This window comes from Oncorhynchus tshawytscha, linkage group LG28 (genome assembly GCF_018296145.1).
Source record: "Oncorhynchus tshawytscha isolate Ot180627B linkage group LG28, Otsh_v2.0, whole genome shotgun sequence".
Classification (NCBI taxonomy): Eukaryota; Metazoa; Chordata; class Actinopteri; order Salmoniformes; family Salmonidae; genus Oncorhynchus; species Oncorhynchus tshawytscha.
Window position 1 is genome coordinate 42017353 of NC_056456.1, and position 25971 is coordinate 42043323.

A 25971-nucleotide genomic window follows, 5' to 3' on the forward strand; every position below is an offset into this window, starting at 1 on the left:
AAGACCCAGGCCTGCGCAGATTAGAAGACCCAGGCCTGCGCAGATTAGAAGACCCAGGCCTGCGCAGATTAGAAGACCCAGGCCTGCGCAGATTAGAAGACCCAGGCCTGCGCAGATTAGAAGACCCAGGCCTGCGCAGATTAGAAGACCCAGGCCTGCGCAGATTAGAAGACCCAGGCCTGCGCAGATTAGAAGACCCAGGCCTGCGCAGATTAGAAGACCCAGGCCTGCGCAGATTAGAAGACCCAGGCCTGCGCAGATTAGAAGACCCAGGCCTGCGCAGATTAGAAGACCCAGGCCTGCGCAGATTAGAAGACCCAGGCCTGCGCAGATTAGAAGACCCAGGCCTGCGCAGATTAGAAGACCCAGGCCTGCGCAGATTAGAAGACCCAGGCCTGCGCAGATTAGAAGACCCAGGCCTGCGCAGATTAGAAGACCCAGGCCTGCGCAGATTAGAAGACCCAGGCCTGCGCAGGCCTGCGCAGATTAGAAGACCCAGGCCTGCGCAGATTAGAAGACGGCCTGCAGATTAGAAGACCCAGGCCTGCGCAGATTAGAAGACCCAGGCCTGCGCAGATTAGAAGACCCAGGCCTGCGCAGATTAGAAGACCCAGGCCTGCGCAGATTAGAAGACCCAGGCCTGCGCAGATTAGAAGACCCAGGCCTGCGCAGATTAGAAGACCCAGGCCTGCGCAGATTAGAAGACCCAGGCCTGCGCAGATTAGAAGACCCAGGCCTGCGCAGATTAGAAGACCCAGGCCTGCGCAGATTAGAAGACCCAGGCCTGCGCAGATTAGAAGACCCAGGCCTGCGCAGATTAGAAGACCCAGGCCTGCGAGATTAGAAGACGGCCTGCGCAGATTAGAAGACCCAGGCCTGCGCAGATTAGAAGACCCAGGCCTGCGCAGATTAGAAGACCCAGGCCTGCGCAGATTAGAAGACCCAGGCCTGCGCAGATTAGAAGACCTGCGCAGATTAGAAGACCCAGGCCTGGCCTGCAGATTAGAAGACCCAGGCCTGCGCAGATTAGAAGACCCAGGCCTGCGCAGATTAGAAGACCCAGGCCTGCGCAGATTAGAAGACGGCGCAGATTAGAAGACCCAGGCCTGCGCAGATTAGAAGACCCAGGCCTGCGCAGATTAGAAGACGCAGATTATAAGACCCAGGCCTGCGCAGATTAGAAGACCCAGGCCTGCGCAGATTAGAAGACCCAGGCCTGCGCAGAGTAGAAGACCCAGGCCTGCGCAGATTAGAAGACCCAGGCCTGCGCAGATTAGGCCTGACCCAGGCCTGCGCAGATTAGAAGACCCAGGCCTGCGCAGATTAGAAGACCCAGGCCTGCGCAGATTAGAAGACCCAGGCCTGCGCAGATTAGAAGACCCAGGCCTGCGCAGATTAGAAGACCCAGGCCTGCGCAGATTAGAAGACCCAGGCCTGCGCAGATTAGAAGACCCAGGCCTGCGCAGATTAGAAGACCCAGGCCTGCGCAGATTAGAAGACCCAGGCCTGCGCAGATTAGAAGACCCAGGCCTACGCAGATTAGAAATCCAACACTACTTCAGTCATTCTAAATATGTAAAGGTGCACGAAGCAGAAATCGCTCTGCCAATAATTGGTTGCTAAAAATTCTAATAGTTCATCTCATTTCAGTTTGTAGCATCTAAACTGCTGTGAAATATTTTTTCCATAAACTAAAATATTGCATTTTCAGCAGTTTGAAGCTGGTGTACAAAATCGAAAATAACAGACAAAATACACAATTTAACAGGAAGCATAGAAATAGAGCACATAGAACACATCTACCGCTTCTCAAGACTTGCTTTCATTGAGACTTTCGGTCGCGCAAAAATGTACATAACGCAGATTCTGCACCTGGAACAAACCACCTATCCTGTATCCCACTCAGCCTCAGAGACCCACCTGGTCTGCACGGTGTCCTCCTTGTCCATGAGCGTAGGATGAGGACAGAACACCAGTTCTATCTCGCTGGCTCCGTCCATGGCCACCTCTCCTCCCCCTCCGTTCTCTGTAGCGTTGTCCATGTCCAGACCAGAGTCATCTGACGTCTTGGTACGCTTGATGCTCGGCCCCGCCTCCTGCTTTGATTGATAAGATTATTTTAATTGGGGGGGGTGCTGAACACAGCCCAGGGCATAAAATGTTGAGATGCTTTAACGAGGAAAGACACACTGACTGGATATCCTGCTGTTATATTCCTGGTGTCATTTACTCAACGAAATGGCCATTTGTATACATTTACAGCCCCACGTTACAACAAAACATCTATACCCCCCCGCTTCACAAAGGAAGAGATTTGAAATGGAAAATTAAAAGTATATAACACGCAACATATACACAATACATTACTAATAACCTGCACATTACCCATCCCATATACATAATACATTACTAATACCCTGCACATTACCCATCCCATATACACAATACATTACTAATACCCTGCACATTACCCATCCCATATACATAATACATTACTAATACCCATCCCATATACACAATACATTACTATTACCCTGCACATTACCCATCCCATATACACAATACATTACTATTACCCATCCCATATACACAATACATTACAATTACCCATCCCATATACACAATACATTACTATTACCCTGCACATTACCCATCCCATATACACAATACATTACTATTACCCTGCACATTACCCATCCCATATACACAATGCATTACTATTACCCTGCACATTACCCATCCCATATACACAATACATTACCAATACCCTGCACATTACCCATCCCATATACACAATACATTACTAATACCCTGCACATTACCCATCCCATATACACAATACATTACTATTACCCTGCACATCCCCATATACACAATACATTACTAATACCCTGCACATTACCCAACCCATATACACAATACATTACTAATACCCTGCACATTACCCATCCCATATACACAATACATTACTATTACCCACCCCATATAAACAACACATTACTATTACCCTGCACATTACCCATCCCATATACGCAATACATTACTAATACCCATCCCATATACACAATGCATTACTAATACCCTGCACATTACCCATCCCATATACACAATACATTACTATTACCCTGCACATTACCCATCCCATATACACAATACATTACTATTACCCTGCACATTACCCATCCCATATACGCAATACATTACTAATACCCATCCCATATACACAATGCATTACTAATACCCTGCACATTACCCATCCCATATACACAATACATTACTATTACCCTGCACATTACCCATCCCATATACACAATACATTAGTAATACCCTGCACATTACCCATCCCATATACACAATACATTAGTAATACCCTGCACATTACCCATCCCATATACACAATACATTACTATTACCCATCCCATATACACAATACATTACTATTACCCTGCACATTTACCCATCCCATATACACAATACATTACTATTACCCTGCACATTACCCATCCCGTATATACAATACATTACTATTACCCATCCCATATACACAATACATTACTATTACCCATCCCATATACACAATACATTACTATTACCCTGCACGCTGCCCATAGACATTGTACACGTCTCATACAGACACATACATAATACATCCTACCCTTACACATTCTGTCAGTGGCCTGCTAACACAACTCAGCTTCACTGTTTGGGTATTTGATAGACATGGGAATATGATTGTACAAATCCAGTCAGGTTTTCAATAAATCCTGGTTGGAGGAATCCGGATTGCCTGCTTTTTCCTGATACCAGGAATTTTACAACCGGGATTTCTGATAAACCTGGGAATTCTGGGGACGTTACTGGCATTCTGCAACACTAAATGGGAATTTATTTTTTATTTCATTTAACCTTTATTTAACTAGGCACGTCAGTTAAAGAACAAATTCTTATTTACAATGATGGCCTACTGGGAAACAGTGGGTTAACTGCCTTGTTCAGGGGCAGATGAAGGAATGAAGGAGTGCTCATACCTGGTTGGAGTGGACGGAGGCATTGCTGCAGTGGGAGGAGTCACCATTGTCCTCCGCCCCGCTGCCGTTTTCCAGCTGGTGCTTCTTCCCTCGCTGCAGCCTGCAGTGACACCCAGTGGTGGGAGGAGGTCAGATTTAAATTCCATTTTATAAAGTAACATTCAATTTGACCATAGTTCTAGAAACATGTTTTAAATCATAGGGTAAGTTGTTCTGACCTTTGTGAGAAGACACCTAAATGGGAAAATGTTATTCAAATGAGATTAGCAGTACAGTCACGGGCTGTATCGCAAGGCCCTCCTCGATGCTGTGGTTTAAGGGTAAGGGGTCAGGAGTTAAAGGTCAGAAGTCAGAGTACAGTACCTGTTCTTGGCTTGTATCTTGAGGCCCTCCTCGATGCTGTGGGACAGGGCCTGCTGGTTGTTGTGTTTGGAGATGCGGGCCAGAACCCTCTCCTGGTGGGCCTCGTACTCATCTCTGCTGGGGTAGATCTTACTGATGAGGGCATCAAAGTTAGGGTCCGGCCGCAGGGATCGCTTAGACACCAGCTTCTTTCTGCAAGTAGGGCATTCCTTGTTGCTGGGTAGAACGAACACACAGACAGAGGTTAGAACTTCACCTGGAGTAACGATGTCCTGTGTCACGAAAGTGATCAGCAGTTGATCATGACATTTGATATGGTTAGTAGACATAGACAACTGCAATACACCACAACTGGGATAGTCAACAGTAGCATGTGGTGGTGGTGGTGGTGTTGTGTCAACAGTAGCATGTGGTGGTGTTGGTGTGTCAACAGTAGCATGTGGTGGTGTAGCATGTGGTGGTGTGTCAACAGTAGCATGTGGTGGTGGTGTTGTGTCAACAGTAGCATGTGGTGGTGGTGGTGTGTCAACAGTAGCATGTGGTGGTGGTGGTGTGTCAACAGTAGCATGGTGTGGTGGTGGTGGTGGTGTGTCAACAGTAGCATGTGGTGGTGGTGGTGGTGTGTCAACAGTAGCATGTGGTGGTGGTGTGTGTCAACAGTAGCATGTGGTGGTGGTGTTGTGTCAACAGTAGCATGTGGTGGTGGTGCGTCAACAGTAGCATGTGGTGGTGGTGGTGTTGTGTCAACAGTAGCATGTGTTGGTGGTGGTGTGTCAACAGTAGGATGTGTTGGTGATGGTGTTGTGTCAACAGTAGCATGTGTTGGTGGTGGTGTTGTGTCAACAGTAGCATGTGGCGGTGTTGTGTCAACAGTAGCATGTGGTGGTGGTGTTGTCGTGTCAACAGTAGCATGTGGTGGTGGTGGTGTTGTGTCAACAGTAGCATGTGGTGGTGGTGGTGTGTCAACAGTAGCATGTGGTGGTGGTGGTGTGTCAACAGTAGCATGTGGTGGTGGTGGTGTGTCAACAGTAGCATGTGGTGGTGGTGGTGGTGTGTCAACAGTAGCATGTGGTGGTGGTGGTGTGTCAACAGTAGCATGTGGTGGTGGTGTTGTGTCAACAGTAGCATGTGGTGGTGGTGGTGTGTCAACAGTAGCATGTGGTGGTGGTGTTGTGTCAACAGTAGCATGTGGTGGTGGTGGTGGTGTGTCAACAGTAGCATGTGGTGGTGGTGGTGTGTCAACAGTAGCATGTGGTGGTGGTGTTGTGTGTGTCAACAGTAGCATGTGGTGGTGGTGGTGTGTCAACAGTAGCATGTGGTGGTGGTGTGTTGTGTCAACAGTAGCATGTGGTGGTGGTGGTGTGTCAACAGTAGCATGTGGTGGTGGTGTTGTGTCAACAGTAGCATGTGGTGGTGGTGTTGTGTCAACAGTAGCATGTGGTGGTGGTGGTTGTGTGTCAACAGTAGCATGTGGTGGTGGTGGTGTTGTGTCAACAGTAGCATGTGGTGGTGGTGGTGTGTGTCAACAGTAGCATGTGGTGGTGGTGGTGTGTGTCAACAGTAGCATGTGGTGGTGGTGGTGTGTCAACAGTAGCATGTGGTGGTGGTGGTGGTGTGTCAACAGTAGCATGTGGTGGTGGTGTTGTGTCAACAGTAGCATGTGGTGGTGGTGTGTGTGTCAACAGTAGCATGTGGTGGTGGTGTCAACAGTAGCATGTGGTGGTGGTGTTGTGTCAACAGTAGCATGTGGTGGTGGTGGTGTGTGTCAACAGTAGCATGTGGTGGTGGTGGTGTGTGTCAACAGTAGCATGTGGTGGTGGTGTTGTGTCAACAGTAGCATGTGGTGGTGGTGGTGTGTTGTGTCAACAGTAGCATGTGGTGGTGGTGTTGTGTCAACAGTAGCATGTGGTGGTGGTGTGTGTGTCAACAGTAGCATGTGGTGGTGGTGTGTGTGTCAACAGTAGCATGTGGTGGTGGTGTTGTGTCAACAGTAGCATGTGGTGGTGGTGTTTGTGTCAACAGTAGCATGTGGTGGTGGTGTGTGTGTCAACAGTAGCATGTGGTGGTGGTGTGTGTCAACAGTAGCATGTGGTGGTGGTGTTGTGTCAACAGTAGCATGTGGTGGTGGTGTGTGTCAACAGTAGCATGTGGTGGTGGTGGTGTGTGTCAACAGTAGCATGTGGTGGTGGTGGTGTGTCAACAGTAGCATGTGGTGGTGGTGGTGTGTCAACAGTAGCATGTGGTGGTGGTGTGTGTGTCAACAGTAGCATGTGGTGGTGGTGTTGTGTCAACAGTAGCATGTGGTGGTGGTGTGTGTCAACAGTAGCATGTGGTGGTGGTGTGTGGTGTGTCAACAGTAGCATGTGGTGGTGTGTGTGTCAACAGTAGCATGTGGTGGTGGTGGTGTGTCAACAGTAGCATGTGGTGGTGGTGGTGTGGTAGCATGTGGTGGTGGTGGTGTGTGTGTCAACAGTAGCATGTGGTGGTGGTGGTGTGTGTCAACAGTAGCATGTGGTGGTGGTGGTGTGTGTCAACAGTAGCATGTGGTGGTGGTGGTGGTGTCAACAGTAGCATGTGGTGGTGGTGTTGTGTCAACAGTAGCATGTGGTGGTGGTGTGGTGTGTCAACAGTAGCATGTGGTGGTGGTGGTGTGTCAACAGTAGCATGTGGTGGTGGTGTGTGTGTCAACAGTAGCATGTGGTGGTGGTGGTGTGTCAACAGTAGCATGTGGTGGTGGTGTGTTGTGTGTCAACAGTAGCATGTGGTGGTGGTGTCAACAGTAGCATGTGGTGGTGGTGTCAACAGTAGCATGTGGTGGTGGTGTGTCAACAGTAGCATGTGGTGGTGGTGTTGTGTCAACAGTAGCATGTGGTGGTGGTGTTGTGTCAACAGTAGCATGTGGTGGTGGTGTTGTGTCAACAGTAGCATGTGGTGGTGGTGGTGTGTGTCAACAGTAGCATGTGGTGGTGGTGTGGTGTGTCAACAGTAGCATGTGGTGGTGTGTGGTGTGTGTCAACAGTAGCATGTGGTGGTGGTGTTGTGTCAACAGTAGCATGTGGTGGTGGTGTGTGTCAACAGTAGCATGTGGTGGTGGTGTGTGTGTCAACAGTAGCATGTGGTGGTGGTGGTGGTGTGTCAACAGTAGCATGTGGTGGTGGTGGTGTGTGTCAACAGTAGCATGTGGTGGTGGTGGTGGTGTGTCAACAGTAGCATGTGGTGGTGGTGGTGTGTCAACAGTAGCATGTGGTGGTGGTGGTGTGTGTCAACAGTAGCATGTGGTGGTGGTGGTGGTGTGTCAACAGTAGCATGTGGTGGTGGTGGTGTGTCAACAGTAGCATGTGGTGGTGGTGGTGTGTGTCAACAGTAGCATGTGGTGGTGGTGTGTGTCAACAGTAGCATGTGGTGGTGGTGGTGGTGGTGGTGTGTCAGTAGCATGTGGTGGTGTGTGTGTGTCAACAGTAGCATGTGGTGGTGGTGGTGTGTCAACAGTAGCATGTGGTGGTGGTGTTGTGTCAACAGTAGCATGTGGTGGTGGTGTTGTGTCAACAGTAGCATGTGGTGGTGTTGTGTCAACAGTAGCATGTGGTGGTGTGTGTCAACAGTAGCATGTGGTGGTGGTGTGTGTGTCAACAGTAGCATGTGGTGGTGGTGGTGTGTCAACAGTAGCATGTGGTGGTGGTGGTGTGTCAACAGTAGCATGTGGTGGTGGTGTTGTGTCAACAGTAGCATGTGGTGGTGGTGGTGTGTCAACAGTAGCATGTGGTGGTGGTGTTGTGTCAACAGTAGCATGTGGTGGTGGTGTTGTGTCAACAGTAGCATGTGGTGGTGGTGTTGTGTCAACAGTAGCATGTGGTGGTGTGGTGTTGTGTCAACAGTAGCATGTGGTGGTGGTGGTGTGTCAACAGTAGCATGTGGTGGTGGTGTGTGTCAACAGTAGCATGTGGTGGTGGTGTGTGTCAACAGTAGCATGTGGTGGTGTGTGTGTCAACAGTAGCATGTGGTGGTGTGTCAACAGTAGCATGTGGTGGTGGTGTGTGTCAACAGTAGCATGTGGTGGTGGTGTGTGTGTCAACAGTAGCATGTGGTGGTGGTGTGTGTCAACAGTAGCATGTGGTGGTGGTGTGTTGTGTCAACAGTAGCATGTGGTGGTGGTGGTGTGTCAACAGTAGCATGTGGTGGTGGTGTGTGTGTCAACAGTAGCATGTGGTGGTGGTGTGTGTCAACAGTAGCATGTGGTGGTGGTGGTGTCAACAGTAGCATGTGGTGGTGGTGTCAACAGTAGCATGTGGTGGTGGTGTTGTGTCAACAGTAGCATGTGGTGGTGGTGTGTTGTGTCAACAGTAGCATGTGGTGGTGGTGTGTGTCAACAGTAGCATGTGGTGGTGGTGTTGTGTCAACAGTAGCATGTGGTGGTGGTGTGTTGTGTCAACAGTAGCATGTGGTGGTGGTGGTGTGTCAACAGTAGCATGTGGTGGTGGGTGTGTGTCAACAGTAGCATGTGGTGGTGGTGGTGTTGTGTCAACAGTAGCATGTGGTGGTGGTGTGTGTCAACAGTAGCATGTGGTGGTGTTGTGGTAGCATGTGGTGGTGGTGTCAACAGTAGCATGTGGTGGTGGTGGTGTGTGTCAACAGTAGCATGTGGTGGTGGTGTGTGTCAACAGTAGCATGTGGTGGTGGTGGTGTTGTGTCAACAGTAGCATGTGGTGGTGTGTGTGTCAACAGTAGCATGTGGTGGTGTGTGTCAACAGTAGCATGTGGTGGTGGTGTGTCAACAGTAGCATGTGGTGGTGGTGTTGTGTCAACAGTAGCATGTGGTGGTGTGGTGTCAACAGTAGCATGTGGTGGTGGTGGTGTGTGTCAACAGTAGCATGTGGTGGTGTGTGTCAACAGTAGCATGTGGTGGTGGTGTTGTGTCAACAGTAGCATGTGGTGGTGGTGTTGTGTCAACAGTAGCATGTGGTGGTGGTGGTGTTGTGTCAACAGTAGCATGTGGTGGTGGTGTGTGTGTCAACAGTAGCATGTGGTGGTGGTGTTGTGTCAACAGTAGCATGTGGTGGTGGTGTTGTGTCAACAGTAGCATGTGGTGGTGGTGGTGTGTGTCAACAGTAGCATGTGGTGGTGGTGTTGTGTCAACAGTAGCATGTGGTGGTGGTGTGTCAACAGTAGCATGTGGTGGTGGTGTTGTGTCAACAGTAGCATGTGGTGGTGGTGTGTGTGTGTCAACAGTAGCATGTGGTGGTGGTGGTGTGTGTCAACAGTAGCATGTGGTGGTGGTGGTGTTGTGTCAACAGTAGCATGTGGTGGTGGTGTTGTGTCAACAGTAGCATGTGGTGGTGGTGTGTCAACAGTAGCATGTGGTGGTGGTGTGTGTCAACAGTAGCATGTGGTGGTGGTGGTGTGTCAACAGTAGCATGTGGTGGTGGTGGTGTGTCAACAGTAGCATGTGGTGGTGGTGTGTGTCAACAGTAGCATGTGGTGGTGGTGGTGTGTGTCAACAGTAGCATGTGGTGGTGGTGGTGTGTGTCAACAGTAGCATGTGGTGGTGGTGTGGTGGTGTCAACAGTAGCATGTGGTGGTGGTGTTGTGTCAACAGTAGTGTGGTGGTGTCAACAGTAGCATGTGGTGGTGGTGTTGTTGTGTCAACAGTAGCATGTGGTGGTGGTGTTGTGTCAACAGTAGCATGTGGTGGTGGTGTGTGTCAACAGTAGCATGTGGTGGTGGTGTGTGTGTCAACAGTAGCATGTGGTGGTGGTGGTGTGTGTCAACAGTAGCATGTGGTGGTGGTGTGTGTCAACAGTAGCATGTGGTGGTGGTGGTGTGTCAACAGTAGCATGTGGTGGTGGTGGTGTGTGTGGTGGTGGTGTGTCAACAGTAGCATGTGGTGGTGGTGTTGTGTCAACAGTAGCATGTGGTGGTGGTGTGTGTGTCAACAGTAGCATGTGGTGGTGGTGTGTCAACAGTAGCATGTGGTGGTGGTGGTGGTGTGTCAACAGTAGCATGTGGTGGTGGTGTTGTGTCAACAGTAGCATGTGGTGGTGGTGGTGTGTCAACAGTAGCATGTGGTGTGGTGGTGTGTGTCAACAGTAGCATGTGGTGGTGGTGTGTCAACAGTAGCATGTGGTGGTGGTGGTGTGTCAACAGTAGCATGTGGTGGTGGTGGTGTGTCAACAGTAGCATGTGGTGGTGGTGTGTGTCAACAGTAGCATGTGGTGGTGGTGTGTGTCAACAGTAGCATGTGGTGGTGGTGGTGTGTGTCAACAGTAGCATGTGGTGGTGGTGTGTCAACAGTAGCATGTGGTGGTGGTGTGTGTCAACAGTAGCATGTGGTGGTGGTGTTGTGTCAACAGTAGCATGTGGTGGTGGTGGTGTGTCAACAGTAGCATGTGGTGGTGGTGGTGTGTGTCAACAGTAGCATGTGGTGGTGGTGTTGTGTCAACAGTAGCATGTGGTGGTGGTGGTGTGTGTCAACAGTAGCATGTGGTGGTGGTGTTGTGTGTCAACAGTAGCATGTGGTGGTGGTGTGTGTCAACAGTAGCATGTGGTGGTGGTGGTGTTGTGTCAACAGTAGCATGTGGTGGTGGTGGTGTGTGTCAACAGTAGCATGTGGTGGTGGTGTTGTGTCAACAGTAGCATGTGGTGGTGGTGGTGTGTCAACAGTAGCATGTGGTGGTGGTGGTGTTGTGTCAACAGTAGCATGTGGTGGTGGTGTGTGTCAACAGTAGCATGTGGTGGTGGTGTGTGTCAACAGTAGCATGTGGTGGTGGTGGTGTGTCAACAGTAGCATGTGGTGGTGTGTGTCAACAGTAGCATGTGGTGGTGTGGTGTGTGTGTCAACAGTAGCATGTGGTGGTGGTGTTGTGTCAACAGTAGCATGTGGTGGTGGTGTGTGTCAACAGTAGCATGTGGTGGTGGTGTGTCAACAGTAGCATGTGGTGGTGGTGTGTGTGTCAACAGTAGCATGTGGTGGTGGTGTGTGTCAACAGTAGCATGTGGTGGTGGTGTGTGTCAACAGTAGCATGTGGTGGTGGTGTGTTGTGTCAACAGTAGCATGTGGTGGTGTGTCAACAGTAGCATGTGGTGGTGGTGTGTGTCAACAGTAGCATGTGGTGGTGGTGTTGTTGTGTAAACAGTAGCATGTGGTGGTGGTGTTGTGTCAACAGTAGCATGTGGTGGTAGTGGTGGTGGTGTGTCAACAGTAGCATGTGGTGGTGGTGTTGTTGTGTCAACAGTAGCATGTGGTGGTGGTGGTGTTGCTGTGTCAACAGTAGCATGTGGTGGTGGTGTTGTGTCAACAGTAGCATGTGGTGGTGGTGTGTCAACAGTAGCATGTGGTGGTGTTGTGTCAACAGTAGCATGTGGTGGTGGTGTTGTGTCAACAGTAGCATGTGGTGGTGGTGTTGTGTCAACAGTAGCATGTGGTGGTGGTGTTGTGTCAACAGTAGCATGTGGTGGTGTGGTGTCAACAGTAGCATGTGGTGGTGGCATGTGTGTCAACAGTAGCATGTGGTGGTGGTGTCAACAGTAGCATGTGGTGGTGGTGTCAACAGTAGCATGTGGTGGTGGTGTTGTGTCAACAGTAGCATGTGGTGGTGGTGGTGTGTCAACAGTAGCATGTGTGTGGTGGTGTCAACAGTAGCATGTGGTGGTGGTGTCAACAGTAGCATGTGGTGGTGGTGTGTGTCAACAGTAGCATGTGGTGGTGGTGTTGTGTCAACAGTAGCATGTGGTGGTGGTGGTGGTGTGTGTCAACAGTAGCATGTGGTGGTGGTGGTGGTGTGTCAACAGTAGCATGTGGTGGTGGTGGTGTGTCAACAGTAGCATGTGGTGGTGGTGGTGTTGTGTCAACAGTAGCATGTGGTGGTGGTGGTGTTGTGTCAACAGTAGCATGTGGTGGTGGTGGTGTTGTGTCAACAGTAGCATGTGGTGGTGGTGTTGTGTCAACAGTAGCATGTGGTGGTGGTGTCAACAGTAGCATGTGGTGGTGGTGTTGTGTCACAGTAGCATGTGGTGGTGGTGTGTGTCAACAGTAGCATGTGGTGGTGGTGTGTAGCATGTGGTGGTGGTGGTGTGTCAACAGTAGCATGTGGTGGTGGTGGTGTTGTGTCAACAGTAGCATGTGGGTGTTGTGTCAACAGTAGCATGTGGTGGTGTGTGTCAACAGTAGCATGTGGTGGTGGTGGTGTGTCAACAGTAGCATGTGGTGGTGGTGTGTGTCAACAGTAGCATGTGGTGGTGTGTCAACAGTAGCATGTGGTGGTGTGGTGTCAACAGTAGCATGTGGTGGTGTGTTGTGTCAACAGTAGCATGTGGTGGTGGTGGTGTGTCAACAGTAGCATGTGGTGGTGGTGTTGTGTCAACAGTAGCATGTGGTGGTGGTGGTGTGTCAACAGTAGCATGTGGTGGTGGTGGTGTTGTGTCAACAGTAGCATGTGGTGGTGGTGTGTGTCAACAGTAGCATGTGGTGGTGGTGTGTTGTGTCAACAGTAGCATGTGGTGGTGGTGTTGTGTCAACAGTAGCATGGTGGTGGTGTGTCAACAGTAGCATGTGGTGGTGGTGTGTGTGTCAACAGTAGCATGTGGTGGTGGTGTTGTGTCAACAGTAGCATGTGGTGGTGGTGTGTGTCAACAGTAGCATGTGTGGTGGTGTTGTGTCAACAGTAGCATGTGGTGGTGGTGTTGTGTCAACAGTAGCATGTGGTGGTGGTGTTGTGTCAACAGTAGCATGTGGTGGTGGTGGTGTGTGTCAACAGTAGCATGTGGTGGTGGTGTTGTGTCAACAGTAGCATGTGGTGGTGGTGTGTCAACAGTAGCATGTGGTGGTGGTGGTGGTGTGTCAACAGTAGCATGTGGTGGTGGTGTTGTGTCAACAGTAGCATGTGGTGGTGGTGTTGTGTCAACAGTAGCATGTGGTGGTGGTGGTGTGGTGTGTCAACAGTAGCATGTGGTGGTGGTGTCAACAGTAGCATGTGTCAACAGTAGCATGTGGTGGTGGTGTGTGTCAACAGTAGCATGTGGTGGTGGTGTTGTGTCAACAGTAGCATGTGGTGGTGGTGTTGTGTCAACAGTAGCATGTGGTGGTGGTGTTGTGTCAACAGTAGCATGTGGTGGTGGTGTGTAGTGTGTCAACAGTAGCATGTGGTAGGTGGTGGTGTGTCAACAGTAGCATGTGGTGGTGGTGTTGTGTCAACAGTAGCATGTGGTGGTGGTGTGTGTCAACAGTAGCATGTGGTGGTGGTGTGTGTCAACAGTAGCATGTGGTGGTGGTGTTGTGTCAACAGTAGCATGTGGTGGTGGTGGTTGTGTCAACAGTAGCATGTGGTGGTGGTGGTGTGTCAACAGTAGCATGTGGTGGTGGTGGTGTGTCAACAGTAGCATGTGGTGGTGGTGTCAACAGTAGCATGTGGTGGTGGTGGTGTGTCAACAGTAGCATGTGGTGGTGGTGTGTGTCAACAGTAGCATGTGGTGGTGGTGGTGTGTCAACAGTAGCATGTGGTGGTGGTGGTGTGTCAACAGTAGCATGTGGTGGTGGTGGTGTGTCAACAGTAGCATGTGGTGGTGGTGGTGTGTGTCAACAGTAGCATGTGGTGGTGGTGGTGTGTCAACAGTAGCATGTGGTGGTGGTGGTGGTGTGTCAACAGTAGCATGTGGTGGTGGTGGTGTGTCAACAGTAGCATGTGGTGGTGGTGTGTGTCAACAGTAGCATGGTGGTGGTGTTGTGTCAACAGTAGCATGTGGTGGTGGTGGTGTGTCAACAGTAGCATGTGGTGGTGGTGTGTGTGTCAACAGTAGCATGTGGTGGTGGTGGTGTGTCAACAGTAGCATGTGGTGGTGGTGTTGTGTCAACAGTAGCATGTGGTGGTGGTGGTGTGTCAACAGTAGCATGTGGTGGTGGTGTTGTGTCAACAGTAGCATGTGGTGGTGGTGTGTGTCAACAGTAGCATGTGGTGGTGGTGTTGTGTCAGCAGTAGCATGTGGTGGTGGTGTGTGTGTCAACAGTAGCATGTGGTGGTGGTGGTGGTGTGTCAACAGTAGCATGTGGTGGTGGTGGTGTGTGTCAACAGTAGCATGTGGTGGTGGTGTGTGTCAACAGTAGCATGTGGTGGTGGTGGTGTGTGTCAACAGTAGCATGTGGTGGTGGTGGTGTGTCAACAGTAGCATGTGTGGTGGTGGTGTGTGTGTCAACAGTAGCATGTGGTGGTGGTGTGTGTCAACAGTAGCATGTGGTGGTGGTGTAGCATGTGTGGTGGTGTCAACAGTAGCATGTGGTGGTGGTGGTGTGTCAACAGTAGCATGTGGTGGTGGTGTTGTGTCAACAGTAGCATGTGGTGGTGGTGGTGTGTCAACAGTAGCATGTGGTGGTGGTGTTGTGTCAACAGTAGCATGTGGTGGTGGTGTTGTGTCAACAGTAGCATGTGGTGGTGGTGGTGTTGTGTCAACAGTAGCATGTGGTGGTGGTGGTGTGTCAACAGTAGCATGTGGTGGTGTGTGTGTCAACAGTAGCATGTGGTGGTGGTGTTGTGTCAACAGTAGCATGTGGTGGTGGTGGTGTGTGTGTTGTGTCAACAGTAGCATGTGGTGGTGGTGTTGTGTCAACAGTAGCATGTGGTGGTGGTGTGTGGTAGCATGTGGTGGTGGTGTGTCAACAGTAGCATGTGGTGGTGTTGTGTCAACAGTAGCATGTGGTGGTGGTGTTGTGTCAACAGTAGCATGTGGTGGTGGTGTTGTGTCAACAGTAGCATGTGGTGGTGTTGTGTAGCATGTGGTGGTGTTGTGTCAACAGTAGCATGTGGTGGTGGTGTTGTGTCAACAGTAGCATGTGGTGGTGGTGTGTGTCAACAGTAGCATGTGGTGGTGGTGGTGTCAACAGTAGCATGTGGTGGTGGTGTGTCAACAGTAGCATGTGGTGGTGTGTGTGTCAACAGTAGCATGTGGTGGTGGTGTTGTGTCAACAGTAGCATGTGGTGGTGGTGTTGTGTCAACAGTAGCATGTGGTGGTGTTGTCAACAGTAGCATGTGGTGGTGTTGTGTCAACAGTAGCATGTGGTGGTGGTGTCAACAGTAGCATGTGGTGGTGTTGTGTCAACAGTAGCATGTGGTGGTGTTGTGTCAACAGTAGCATGTGGTGGTTGTGGTGGTGTTGTGTCAACAGTAGCATGTGGTGGTGGTGGTGTTGTGTCAACAGTAGCATGTGTTGGTGGTGGTGTGTCAACAGTAGGATGTGTTGGTGATGGTGTTGTGTCAACAGTAGCATGTGGCGGTGTTGTGTCAACAGTAGCATGTGGCGGTGTTGTGTCAACAGTAGCATGTGGTGGTGGTGTGTTGTGTCAACAGTAGCATGTGGTGGTGGTGTTGTGTGTCAACAGTAGCATGTGGTGGTGGTGTTGTGTCAACAGTAGCATGTGGTGGTGGTGTCAACAGTAGCATGTGGTGTGGTGTGTCAACAGTAGCATGTGGTGGTGGTGTGTGTCAACAGTAGCATGTGGTGGTGGTGTCAACAGTAGCATGTGGTGGTGGTGTGTCAACAGTAGCATGTGGTGGTGGTGTGTGTCAACAGTAGCATGTGGTGGTGGTGTCAACAGTAGCATGTGGTGGTGGTGTGTCAACAGTAGCATGTGGTGGTGTGTGTCAACAGTAGCATGTGGTGGTGGTGGTGTGTCAACAGTAGCATGGTGGTGTGTGTGTCAACAGTAGCATGTGGTGGTGGTGTTGTGTCAACAGTAGCATGTGGTGGTGGTGTGTCAACAGTAGCATGTGGTGGTGGTGTGTGTCAACAGTAGCATGTGGTGGTGGTGTTGTGTCAACAGTAGCATGTGGTGGTAGTGTGTGGTGGTGTGTCAACAGTAGCATGTGGTGGTGGTGTGTGTGTCAACAGTAGCATGTGGTGGTGGTGTGTGTGTCAACAGTAGCATGTGGTGGTGGTGTGTGTCAACAGTAGCATGTGGTGGTGGTGTGTGTGTCAACAGTAGCATGTGGTGGTGGTGTTGTGTCAACAGTAGCATGTGGTGGTGGTGTTGTGTCAACAGTAGCATGTGGTGGTGGTGTTGTGTGTCAACAGTAGCATGTGGTGGTGGTGTGTGTGTCAACAGTAGCATGTGGTGGTGGTGTGTGTCAACAGTAGCATGTGGTGGTGGTGGTGTGTGTCAACAGTAGCATGTGGTGGTGGTGTGTCAACAGTAGCATGTGTGTGGTGTGTCAACAGTGTGTGGTGTGTCAACAGTAGCATGTGGTGGTGGTGTGTGTCAACAGTAGCATGTGGTGGTGTGGTGGTGTGTGTCAACAGTAGCATGTGGTGGTGGTGGTGTGTGTCAACAGTAGCATGTGGTGGTGGTGTGTTGTGTCAACAGTAGCATGTGGTGGTGGTGTGTGTGTCAACAGTAGCATGTGGTGGTGGTGGTGTGTCAACAGTAGCATGTGGTGGTGGTGTGTCAACAGTAGCATGTGGTGGTGGTGTGTGTGTCAACAGTAGCATGTGGTGGTGGTGTGTGTGTCAACAGTAGCATGTGGTGGTGTGTTGTGTCAACAGTAGCATGTGGTGGTGGTGTTGTGTCAACAGTAGCATGTGGTGGTGTGTCAACAGTAGCATGTGGTGGTGGTGTGTGTCAACAGTAGCATGTGGTGGTGGTGGTGTTGTGTCAACAGTAGCATGTGGTGGTGGTGGTGTTGTGTCAACAGTAGCATGTGGTGGTGGTGGTGTGTCAACAGTAGCATGTGGTGGTGGTGGTGTGTCAACAGTAGCATGTGGTGGTGGTGGTGTGTGTCAACAGTAGCATGTGGTGGTGGTGTGTGTGTCAACAGTAGCATGTGGTGGTGGTGGTGTTGTGTCAACAGTAGCATGTGGTGGTGGTGTGTGTCAACAGTAGCATGTGGTGGTGGTGTTGTGTCAACAGTAGCATGTGGTGGTGTGTGTGTCAACAGTAGCATGTGGTGGTGGTGGTGTCAACAGTAGCATGTGGTGGTGGTGTTGTGTCAACAGTAGCATGTGGTGGTGTGTGTGTCAACAGTAGCATGTGGCAGTGGTGTCAAAAGTAGCATGTGGCGGTGGTGGTGTTGTGTCAACAGTAGCATGTGGTGGTGTTGTGTCAACAGTAGCATGTGGTGGTGTTGTCAACAGTAGCATGCGGTGGTGTTGTCAACAGTAGCATGTGGTGGTGGTGTCAACAGTAGCATGTGGTGGTGTTGTGTCAACAGTAGCATGTGGTGGTGTTGTGTCAACAGTAGCATGTGGTGGTGGTGTGTCAACAGTAGCATGTGGTGGTGGTGGTGTGTGTCAACAGTAGCATGTGGTGGTGGTGGTGTGTCAACAGTAGCATGTGGTGGTGGTGTGTTGTGTCAACAGTAGCATGTGGTGGTGGTGGTGTGTCAACAGTAGCATGTGGTGGTGGTGGTGTCAACAGTAGCATGTGGTGGTGGTGGTGTGTCAACAGTAGCATGTGGTGGTGGTGTGTGTCAACAGTAGCATGTGGTGGTGGTGTCAACAGTAGCATGTGGTGGTGTGTGTGTCAACAGTAGCATGTGGTGGTAGGGGTGGTGTGTCAACAGTAGCATGTGGTGGTGGTGTCAACAGTAGCATGTGGTGGTGTTGTGTCAACAGTAGCATGTGGTGGTTGTGGTGGTGTTGTGTCAACAGTAGCATGTGTTGGTGGTGTTGTGTCAACAGTAGGATGTGTTGGTGATGGTGTTGTGTCAACAGTAGCATGTGTTGGTGATGGTGTTGTGTCAACAGTAGCATGTGTTGGTGATGGTGTTGTGTCAACAGTAGCATGTGTTGGTGGTGGTGTCGTGTCAACAGTAGCATGTGGTGGTGGTGTCAACAGTAGCATGTGGTGGTGTGTGTCAACAGTAGCATGTGGTGGTGGTGTCAACAGTAGCATGTGGTGGTGTTGTCAACAGTAGCATGTGGTGGTGGTGTCAACAGTAGCATGTGGTGGTGGTGTGTGTGTCAACAGTAGCATGTGGTGGTGGTGTGTGTGTCAACAGTAGCATGTGGTGGTGATGGTGTTGTGTCAACAGTAGCATGTGGTGGTGGTGGTGTTGTGTCAACAGTAGCATGTGTTGGTGATGGTGTTGTGTCAACAGTAGCATGTGTTGGTGGTGGTGTTGTGTCAACAGTAGCATGTGGTGGTGGTGTCAACAGTAGCATGTGGTGGTGTGTCAACAGTAGCATGTGGTGGTGGTGGTGTTGTGTCAACAGTAGCATGTGGTGGTGGTGTTGTGTCAACAGTAGCATGTGGTGGTGGTGTGTGTAGCATGTGGTGGTGTGTGTGTCAACAGTAGCATGTGGTGTAGCATGTGGTGGTGTTGTGTCAACAGTAGCATGTGGTGGTGTGTGTGTCAACAGTAGCATGTGGTGGTGGTGGTGTGTCAACAGTAGCATGTGGTGGTGGTGGTGTGTGTCAACAGTAGCATGTGGTGGTGGTGTGGTGTGTGTCAACAGTAGCATGTGGTGGTGGTGTGTGTCAACAGTAGCATGTGGTGGTGGTGGTGTTGTGTCAACAGTAGCATGTGGTGGTGGTGGTGTTGTGTCAACAGTAGCATGTGGTGGTGGTGGTGTGTCAACAGTAGCATGTGGTGGTGATGGTGTTGTGTCAACAGTAGCATGTGGTGGTGTTGTGTCAACAGTAGCATGTGGTGGTGGTGTGTCAACAGTAGCATGTGGTGGTGGTGTGTGTCAACAGTAGCATGTGGTGGTGGTGTGTCAACAGTAGCATGTGGTGGTGTGTCAACAGTAGCATGTGGTGGTGGTGGTGTTGTGTCAACAGTAGCATGTGGTGGTGGTGTGTGTCAACAGTAGCATGTGGTGGTGGTGTGTTGTGTCAACAGTAGCATGTGGTGGTGGTGGTGTGTCAACAGTAGCATGTGGTGGTGGTGTGTCAACAGTAGCATGTGGTGGTGTGTGTGTCAACAGTAGCATGTGGTGGTGGTGTGTGTCAACAGTAGCATGTGGTGGTGGTGTCAACAGTAGCATGTGGTGGTGGTGTGTGTCAACAGTAGCATGTGGTGGTGGTGTGTGTGTCAACAGTAGCATGTGGTGGTGGTGGTGTGTGTCAACAGTAGCATGTGGTGGTGGTGTTGTGTCAACAGTAGCATGTGGTGGTGGTGTGGTGGTGTGTGTCAACAGTAGCATGTGGTGGTGGTGGTGTTGTGTCAACAGTAGCATGTGGTGGTGGTGTGTGTGTCAACAGTAGCATGTGGTGGTGGTGTTGTGTCAACAGTAGCATGTGGTGGTGGTGTTGTGTCAACAGTAGCATGTGGTGGTGGTGTTGTGTCAACAGTAGCATGTGGTGGTGGTGTGTGTCAACAGTAGCATGTGGTGGTGGTGGTGGTGTGTCAACAGTAGCATGTGGTGGTGGTGTTGTGTCAACAGTAGCATGTGGTGGTGGTGTTGTGTCAACAGTAGCATGTGGTGGTGGTGGTGTGTCAACAGTAGCATGTGGTGGTGGTGTTGTGTCAACAGTAGCATGTGGTGGTGGTGTTGTGTCAACAGTAGCATGTGGTGGTGGTGTTGTGTCAACAGTAGCATGTGGTGGTGGTGTGGTGTGTCAACAGTAGCATGTGGTGGTGGTGTTGTGTCAACAGTAGCATGTGGTGGTGGTGTGTCAACAGTAGCATGTGGTGGTGGTGGTGTGTCAACAGTAGCATGTGGTGGTGGTGTGTGTCAACAGTAGCATGTGGTGGTGTGTGTCAACAGTAGCATGTGTGTGGTGTCAACAGTAGCATGTGGTGGTGTGGTGTGTCAACAGTAGCATGTGGTGGTGGTGGTGTGTCAACAGTAGCATGTGGTGGTGGTGTGTCAACAGTAGCATGTGGTGGTGGTGTGTGTCAACAGTAGCATGTGGTGGTGGTGTTGTGTCAACAGTAGCATGTGGTGGTGGTGTTGTGTCAACAGTAGCATGTGGTGGTGGTGTGTGTGTCAACAGTAGCATGTGGTGGTGGTGGTGTGTCAACAGTAGCATGTGGTGGTGGTGGTGTGTGTGTCAACAGTAGCATGTGGTGGTGGTGTGGTGTGTCAACAGTAGCATGTGGTGGTGGTGTGTGTCAACAGTAGCATGTGGTGGTGGTGGTGTGTGTCAACAGTAGCATGTGGTGGTGGTGTGGTGTGTCAACAGTAGCATGTGGTGGTGGTGGTGTGTCAACAGTAGCATGTGGTGGTGGTGGTGTGTGTCAACAGTAGCATGTGGTGGTGGTGTTGTGTCAACAGTAGCATGTGGTGGTGGTGTTGTGTCAACAGTAGCATGTGGTGGTGTGTGTCAACAGTAGCATGTGGTGGTGGTGGTGTGTGTCAACAGTAGCATGTGGTGGTGGTGTGTGTGTCAACAGTAGCATGTGGTGGTGGTGTTGTGTCAACAGTAGCATGTGGTGGTGGTGTGTGTCAACAGTAGCATGTGGTGGTGGTGTGTGTCAACAGTAGCATGTGGTGGTGGTGGTGTGTCAACAGTAGCATGTGGTGGTGTGTGTGTCAACAGTAGCATGTGGTGGTGGTGGTGTTGTGTCAACAGTAGCATGTGGTGGTGGTGTTGTGTCAACAGTAGCATGTGGTGGTGTGTTGTGTCAACAGTAGCATGTGGTGGTGGTGTGTGTGTCAACAGTAGCATGTGGTGGTGGTGGTGTGTGTCAACAGTAGCATGTGGTGGTGTTGTGTCAACAGTAGCATGTGGTGGTGTGGTGTTGTGTCAACAGTAGCATGTGGTGGTGGTGGTGTGTCAACAGTAGCATGTGGTGGTGGTGGTGTGTCAACAGTAGCATGTGGTGGTGGTGTGTGTGTCAACAGTAGCATGTGGTGGTGGTGTGGTGTGTCAACAGTAGCATGTGGTGGTGGTGGTGTGTCAACAGTAGCATGTGGTGGTGGTGTGTCAACAGTAGCATGTGTGGTGTTGTGTCAACAGTAGCATGTGGTGGTGGTGTGTGTCAACAGTAGCATGTGGTGGTGTTGTGTCAACAGTAGCATGTGGTGGTGTGGTGTTGTGTCAACAGTAGCATGTGGTGGTGGTGTTGTGTCAACAGTAGCATGTGGTGGTGGTGTTGTGTCAACAGTAGCATGTGGTGGTGGTGTGTGTCAACAGTAGCATGTGGTGGTGGTGGTGTGTCAACAGTAGCATGTGGTGGTGGTGGTGTGTCAACAGTAGCATGTGGTGGTGGTGTGTGTCAACAGTAGCATGTGGTGGTGGTGTTGTGTCAACAGTAGCATGTGGTGGTGGTGTGTTGTGTCAACAGTAGCATGTGGTGGTGGTGGTAGCATGTGGTGGTGTTGTGTCAACAGTAGCATGTGGTGGTGGTGTGTGTGTCAACAGTAGCATGTGGTGGTGGTGTGTCAAACAGTAGCATGTGGTGGTGGTGGTGTGTGTCAACAGTAGCATGTGGTGGTGGTGTGGTGTGTCAACAGTAGCATGTGGTGGTGTGTCAACAGTAGCATGTGGTGGTGGTGGTGTGTCAACAGTAGCATGTGGTGGTGGTGTGTGTCAACAGTAGCATGTGGTGGTGGTGTCAACAGTAGCATGTGGTGGTGTGTGTCAACAGTAGCATGTGGTGGTGGTGGTGTTGTGTCAACAGTAGCATGTGGTGGTGTGTAGCATGTGGTGTGTGTCAACAGTAGCATGTGGTGGTGGTGTTGTGTCAACAGTAGCATGTGGTGGTGGTGTTGTGTCAACAGTAGCATGTGGTGGTGGTGTGTCAACAGTAGCATGTGGTGGTGGTGTGTGTCAACAGTAGCATGTGGTGGTGTGGTGTCAACAGTAGCATGTGGTGGTGGTGGTGTGTGTCAACAGTAGCATGTGGTGGTGCATGTGTGTTGTGTCAACAGTAGCATGTGGTGGTGGTGGTGTGTCAACAGTAGCATGTGGTGGTGTGTGTCAACAGTAGCATGTGGTGGTGGTGGTGTGTGTCAACAGTAGCATGTGGTGGTGGTGGTGTTGTCAACAGTAGCATGTGGTGGTGGTGGTGTGTGTCAACAGTAGCATGTGGTGGTGGTGTGTGTCAACAGTAGCATGTGGTGGTGGTGGTGTGTCAACAGTAGCATGTGGTGGTGGTGTCAACAGTAGCATGTGGTGGTGTTGTGTCAACAGTAGCATGTGGTGGTGGTGGTGTCAACAGTAGCATGTGGTGGTGGTGGTGTTGTGTCAACAGTAGCATGTGGTGGTGGTGTGTGTCAACAGTAGCATGTGGTGGTGGTGGTGCATGTGGTGTCAACAGTAGCATGTGGTGGTGTGTTGTGTCAACAGTAGCATGTGGTGGCATGTGGTGGTGGGTGTGTCAACAGTAGCATGTGGTGGTGGTGTTGTGTCAACAGTAGCATGTGGTGGTGGTCAACAGTAGCATGTGGTGGTGTCAACAGTAGCATGTGGTGGTGGTGGTGTGTGTCAACAGTAGCATGTGGTGGTGGTGGTGTGTCAACAGTAGCATGTGGTGGTGGTGGTGTGTCAACAGTAGCATGTGGTGGTGGTGGTGTGTCAACAGTAGCATGTGGTGGTGGTGTTGTGTCAACAGTAGCATGTGGTGGTGGTGGTGTGTGTCAACAGTAGCATGTGGTGGTGGTGTTGTGTCAACAGTAGCATGTGGTGGTGGTGGTTGTGTCAACAGTAGCATGTGGTGGTGGTGTTGTGTCAACAGTAGCATGTGGTGGTGGTGTGTGTGTCAACAGTAGCATGTGGTGGTGGTGTTGTGTCAACAGTAGCATGTGGTGGTGGTGTTGTGTCAACAGTAGCATGTGGTGGTGGTGTTGTGTCAACAGTAGCATGTGGTGGTGGTGTTGTGTCAACAGTAGCATGTGGTGGTGGTGTGTGTCAACAGTAGCATGTGGTGGTGTGTTGTGTCAACAGTAGCATGTGGTGGTGGTGTTGTGTCAACAGTAGCATGTGGTGGTGGTGTTGTGTCAACAGTAGCATGTGGTGGTGGTGTGTAGCATGTGGTGGTGGTGTGTGTCAACAGTAGCATGTGGTGGTGGTGTCAACAGTAGCATGTGGTGGTGGTGTTGTGTCAACAGTAGCATGTGGTGGTGGTGGTGTGTCAACAGTAGCATGTGGTGGTGGTGGTGTGTGTCAACAGTAGCATGTGGTGGTGGTGTGTGTCAACAGTAGCATGTGGTGGTGGTGTGGTGTGTCAACAGTAGCATGTGGTGGTGGTGTGTGTCAACAGTAGCATGTGGTGGTGGTGTGTGTCAACAGTAGCATGTGGTGGTGGTGTGTGTCAACAGTAGCATGTGGTGGTGGTGGTGGTGTGTGTCAACAGTAGCATGTGGGTGGTGTTGTGTCAACAGTAGCATGTGGTGGTGGTGTTGTGTCAACAGTAGCATGTGGTGGTGGTGTTGTGTCAACAGTAGCATGTGGTGGTGGTGTTGTGTCAACAGTAGCATGTGGTGGTGGTGGTGTGTCAACAGTAGCATGTGGTGGTGGTGGTGTGTCAACAGTAGCATGTGGTGGTGGTGGTGTTGTGTCAACAGTAGCATGTGGTGGTGGTGTGTGTCAACAGTAGCATGTGGTGGTGTGTTGTGTCAACAGTAGCATGTGGTGGTGGTGGTGTGTCAACAGTAGCATGTGGTGGTGGTGTGGTGTGTCAACAGTAGCATGTGGTGGTGGTGTAGCATGTGGTGGTGTGGTGTCAACAGTAGCATGTGGTGGTGGTGTGTGTCAACAGTAGCATGTGGTGGTGGTGGTGTGTGTCAACAGTAGCATGTGGTGGTGGTGTGTCAACAGTAGCATGTGGTGGTGGTGTGTCAACAGTAGCATGTGGTGGTGGTGTGTGTCAACAGTAGCATGTGGTGGTGGTGTGTGTGTCAACAGTAGCATGTGGTGGTGGTGTGTGTCAACAGTAGCATGTGGTGGTGGTGTGTGTCAACAGTAGCATGTGGTGGTGGTGTGTGTGTCAACAGTAGCATGTGGTGGTGGTGGTGTGTCAACAGTAGCATGTGGTGGTGGTGGTGTGTCAACAGTAGCATGTGGTGGTGGTGGTGTGTGTCAACAGTAGCATGTGGTGGTGGTGGTGTGTCAACAGTAGCATGTGGTGGTGGTGGTGTGTCAACAGTAGCATGTGGTGGTGGTGGTGTGTGTCAACAGTAGCATGTGGTGGTGGTGCATGTGTGTCAACAGTAGCATGTGGTGGTGGTGGTGTGTGTCAACAGTAGCATGTGGTGGTGGTGTTGTGTCAACAGTAGCATGTGGTGGTGGTGTTGTGTCAACAGTAGCATGTGGTGGTGGTGTGTGTCAACAGTAGCATGTGGTGGTGGTGTGTTGTGTCAACAGTAGCATGTGGTGGTGGTGTTGTGTCAACAGTAGCATGTGGTGGTGGTGTTGTCAACAGTAGCATGTGGTGGTGGTGGTGTTGTGTCAACAGTAGCATGTGGTGGTGCATGTGGTGTGTCAACAGTAGCATGTGGTGGTGGTGTTGTGTCAACAGTAGCATGTGGTGGTGGTGTGGTGTGTCAACAGTAGCATGTGGTGGTGGTGTGTGTCAACAGTAGCATGTGGTGGTGGTGTGTCAACAGTAGCATGTGGTGGTGTGGTGTTGTGTCAACAGTAGCATGTGGTGGTGTGTTGTGTCAACAGTAGCATGTGGTGGTGGTGGTGTGTGTCAACAGTAGCATGTGGTGGTGTGTTGTGTCAACAGTAGCATGTGGTGGTGGTGGTGTCAACAGTAGCATGTGGTGGTGGTGGTGTGTGTCAACAGTAGCATGTGGTGGTGGTGTTGTGTCAACAGTAGCATGTGGTGGTGGTGGTGTGTGTGTCAACAGTAGCATGTGGTGGTGGTGGTGTGTCAACAGTAGCATGTGGTGGTGGTGTGTGTCAACAGTAGCATGTGGTGGTGGTGTGTGTCAACAGTAGCATGTGGTGGTGGTGGTGGTGTGTCAACAGTAGCATGTGGTGGTGGTGTTGTGTCAACAGTAGCATGTGGTGGTGGTGGTGTTGTGTCAACAGTAGCATGTGGTGGTGGTGTGTTGTGTCAACAGTAGCATGTGGTGGTGTGTTGTGTCAACAGTAGCATGTGGTGGTGGTGGTGTGTCAACAGTAGCATGTGGTGGTGGTGTTGTGTCAACAGTAGCATGTGGTGGTGGTGGTGTGTGTCAACAGTAGCATGTGGTGGTGGTGTGTGTCAACAGTAGCATGTGGTGGTGGTGGTGTGTGTCAACAGTAGCATGTGGTGGTGGTGTTGTGTCAACAGTAGCATGTGGTGGTGGTGTGTGTGTCAACAGTAGCATGTGGTGGTGGTGTGGTGTGTCAACAGTAGCATGTGGTGGTGGTGGTGTGTCAACAGTAGCATGTGGTGGTGGTGTTGTGTCAACAGTAGCATGTGGTGGTGGTGTTGTGTCAACAGTAGCATGTGGTGGTGGTGGTGTGTCAACAGTAGCATGTGGTGGTGGTGGTGTCAACAGTAGCATGTGGTGGTGGTGTTGTGTCAACAGTAGCATGTGGTGGTGGTGTGTGTGTCAACAGTAGCATGTGGTGGTGGTGTCAACAGTAGCATGTGGTGGTGGTGGTGTGTCAACAGTAGCATGTGGTGGTGGTGGTGTTGTGTCAACAGTAGCATGTGGTGGTGTAGTGGTGTGTGTCAACAGTAGCATGTGGTGGTGGTGGTGTGTCAACAGTAGCATGTG

The 25971-nt window shown here is 50.6% G+C and overlaps 1 protein-coding gene across 4 annotated transcripts in view; it reads right to left on the bottom strand.

The window, feature by feature from the left end:
- The window catches only part of rnf2 (ring finger protein 2), a 50620-nt gene that overhangs the window by 10479 nt on the left and 14170 nt on the right, over positions 1 to 25971 (bottom strand). For 3 of the 4 annotated variants that reach the window (XM_042308114.1, XM_042308113.1, XM_042308116.1), the window contains 3 exons: positions 4392 to 4607; positions 4029 to 4128; positions 1921 to 2099 (listed from right to left, as the gene is read on the bottom strand). In XM_042308114.1, the coding sequence (XP_042164048.1) occupies positions 1921 to 2099; positions 4029 to 4128; positions 4392 to 4607 (495 nt within the window). The remainder of the gene's footprint in view (positions 1 to 1920; positions 2100 to 4028; positions 4129 to 4391; positions 4608 to 25971) is intronic. The other variant, XM_042308115.1, reaches the window with a different exon arrangement.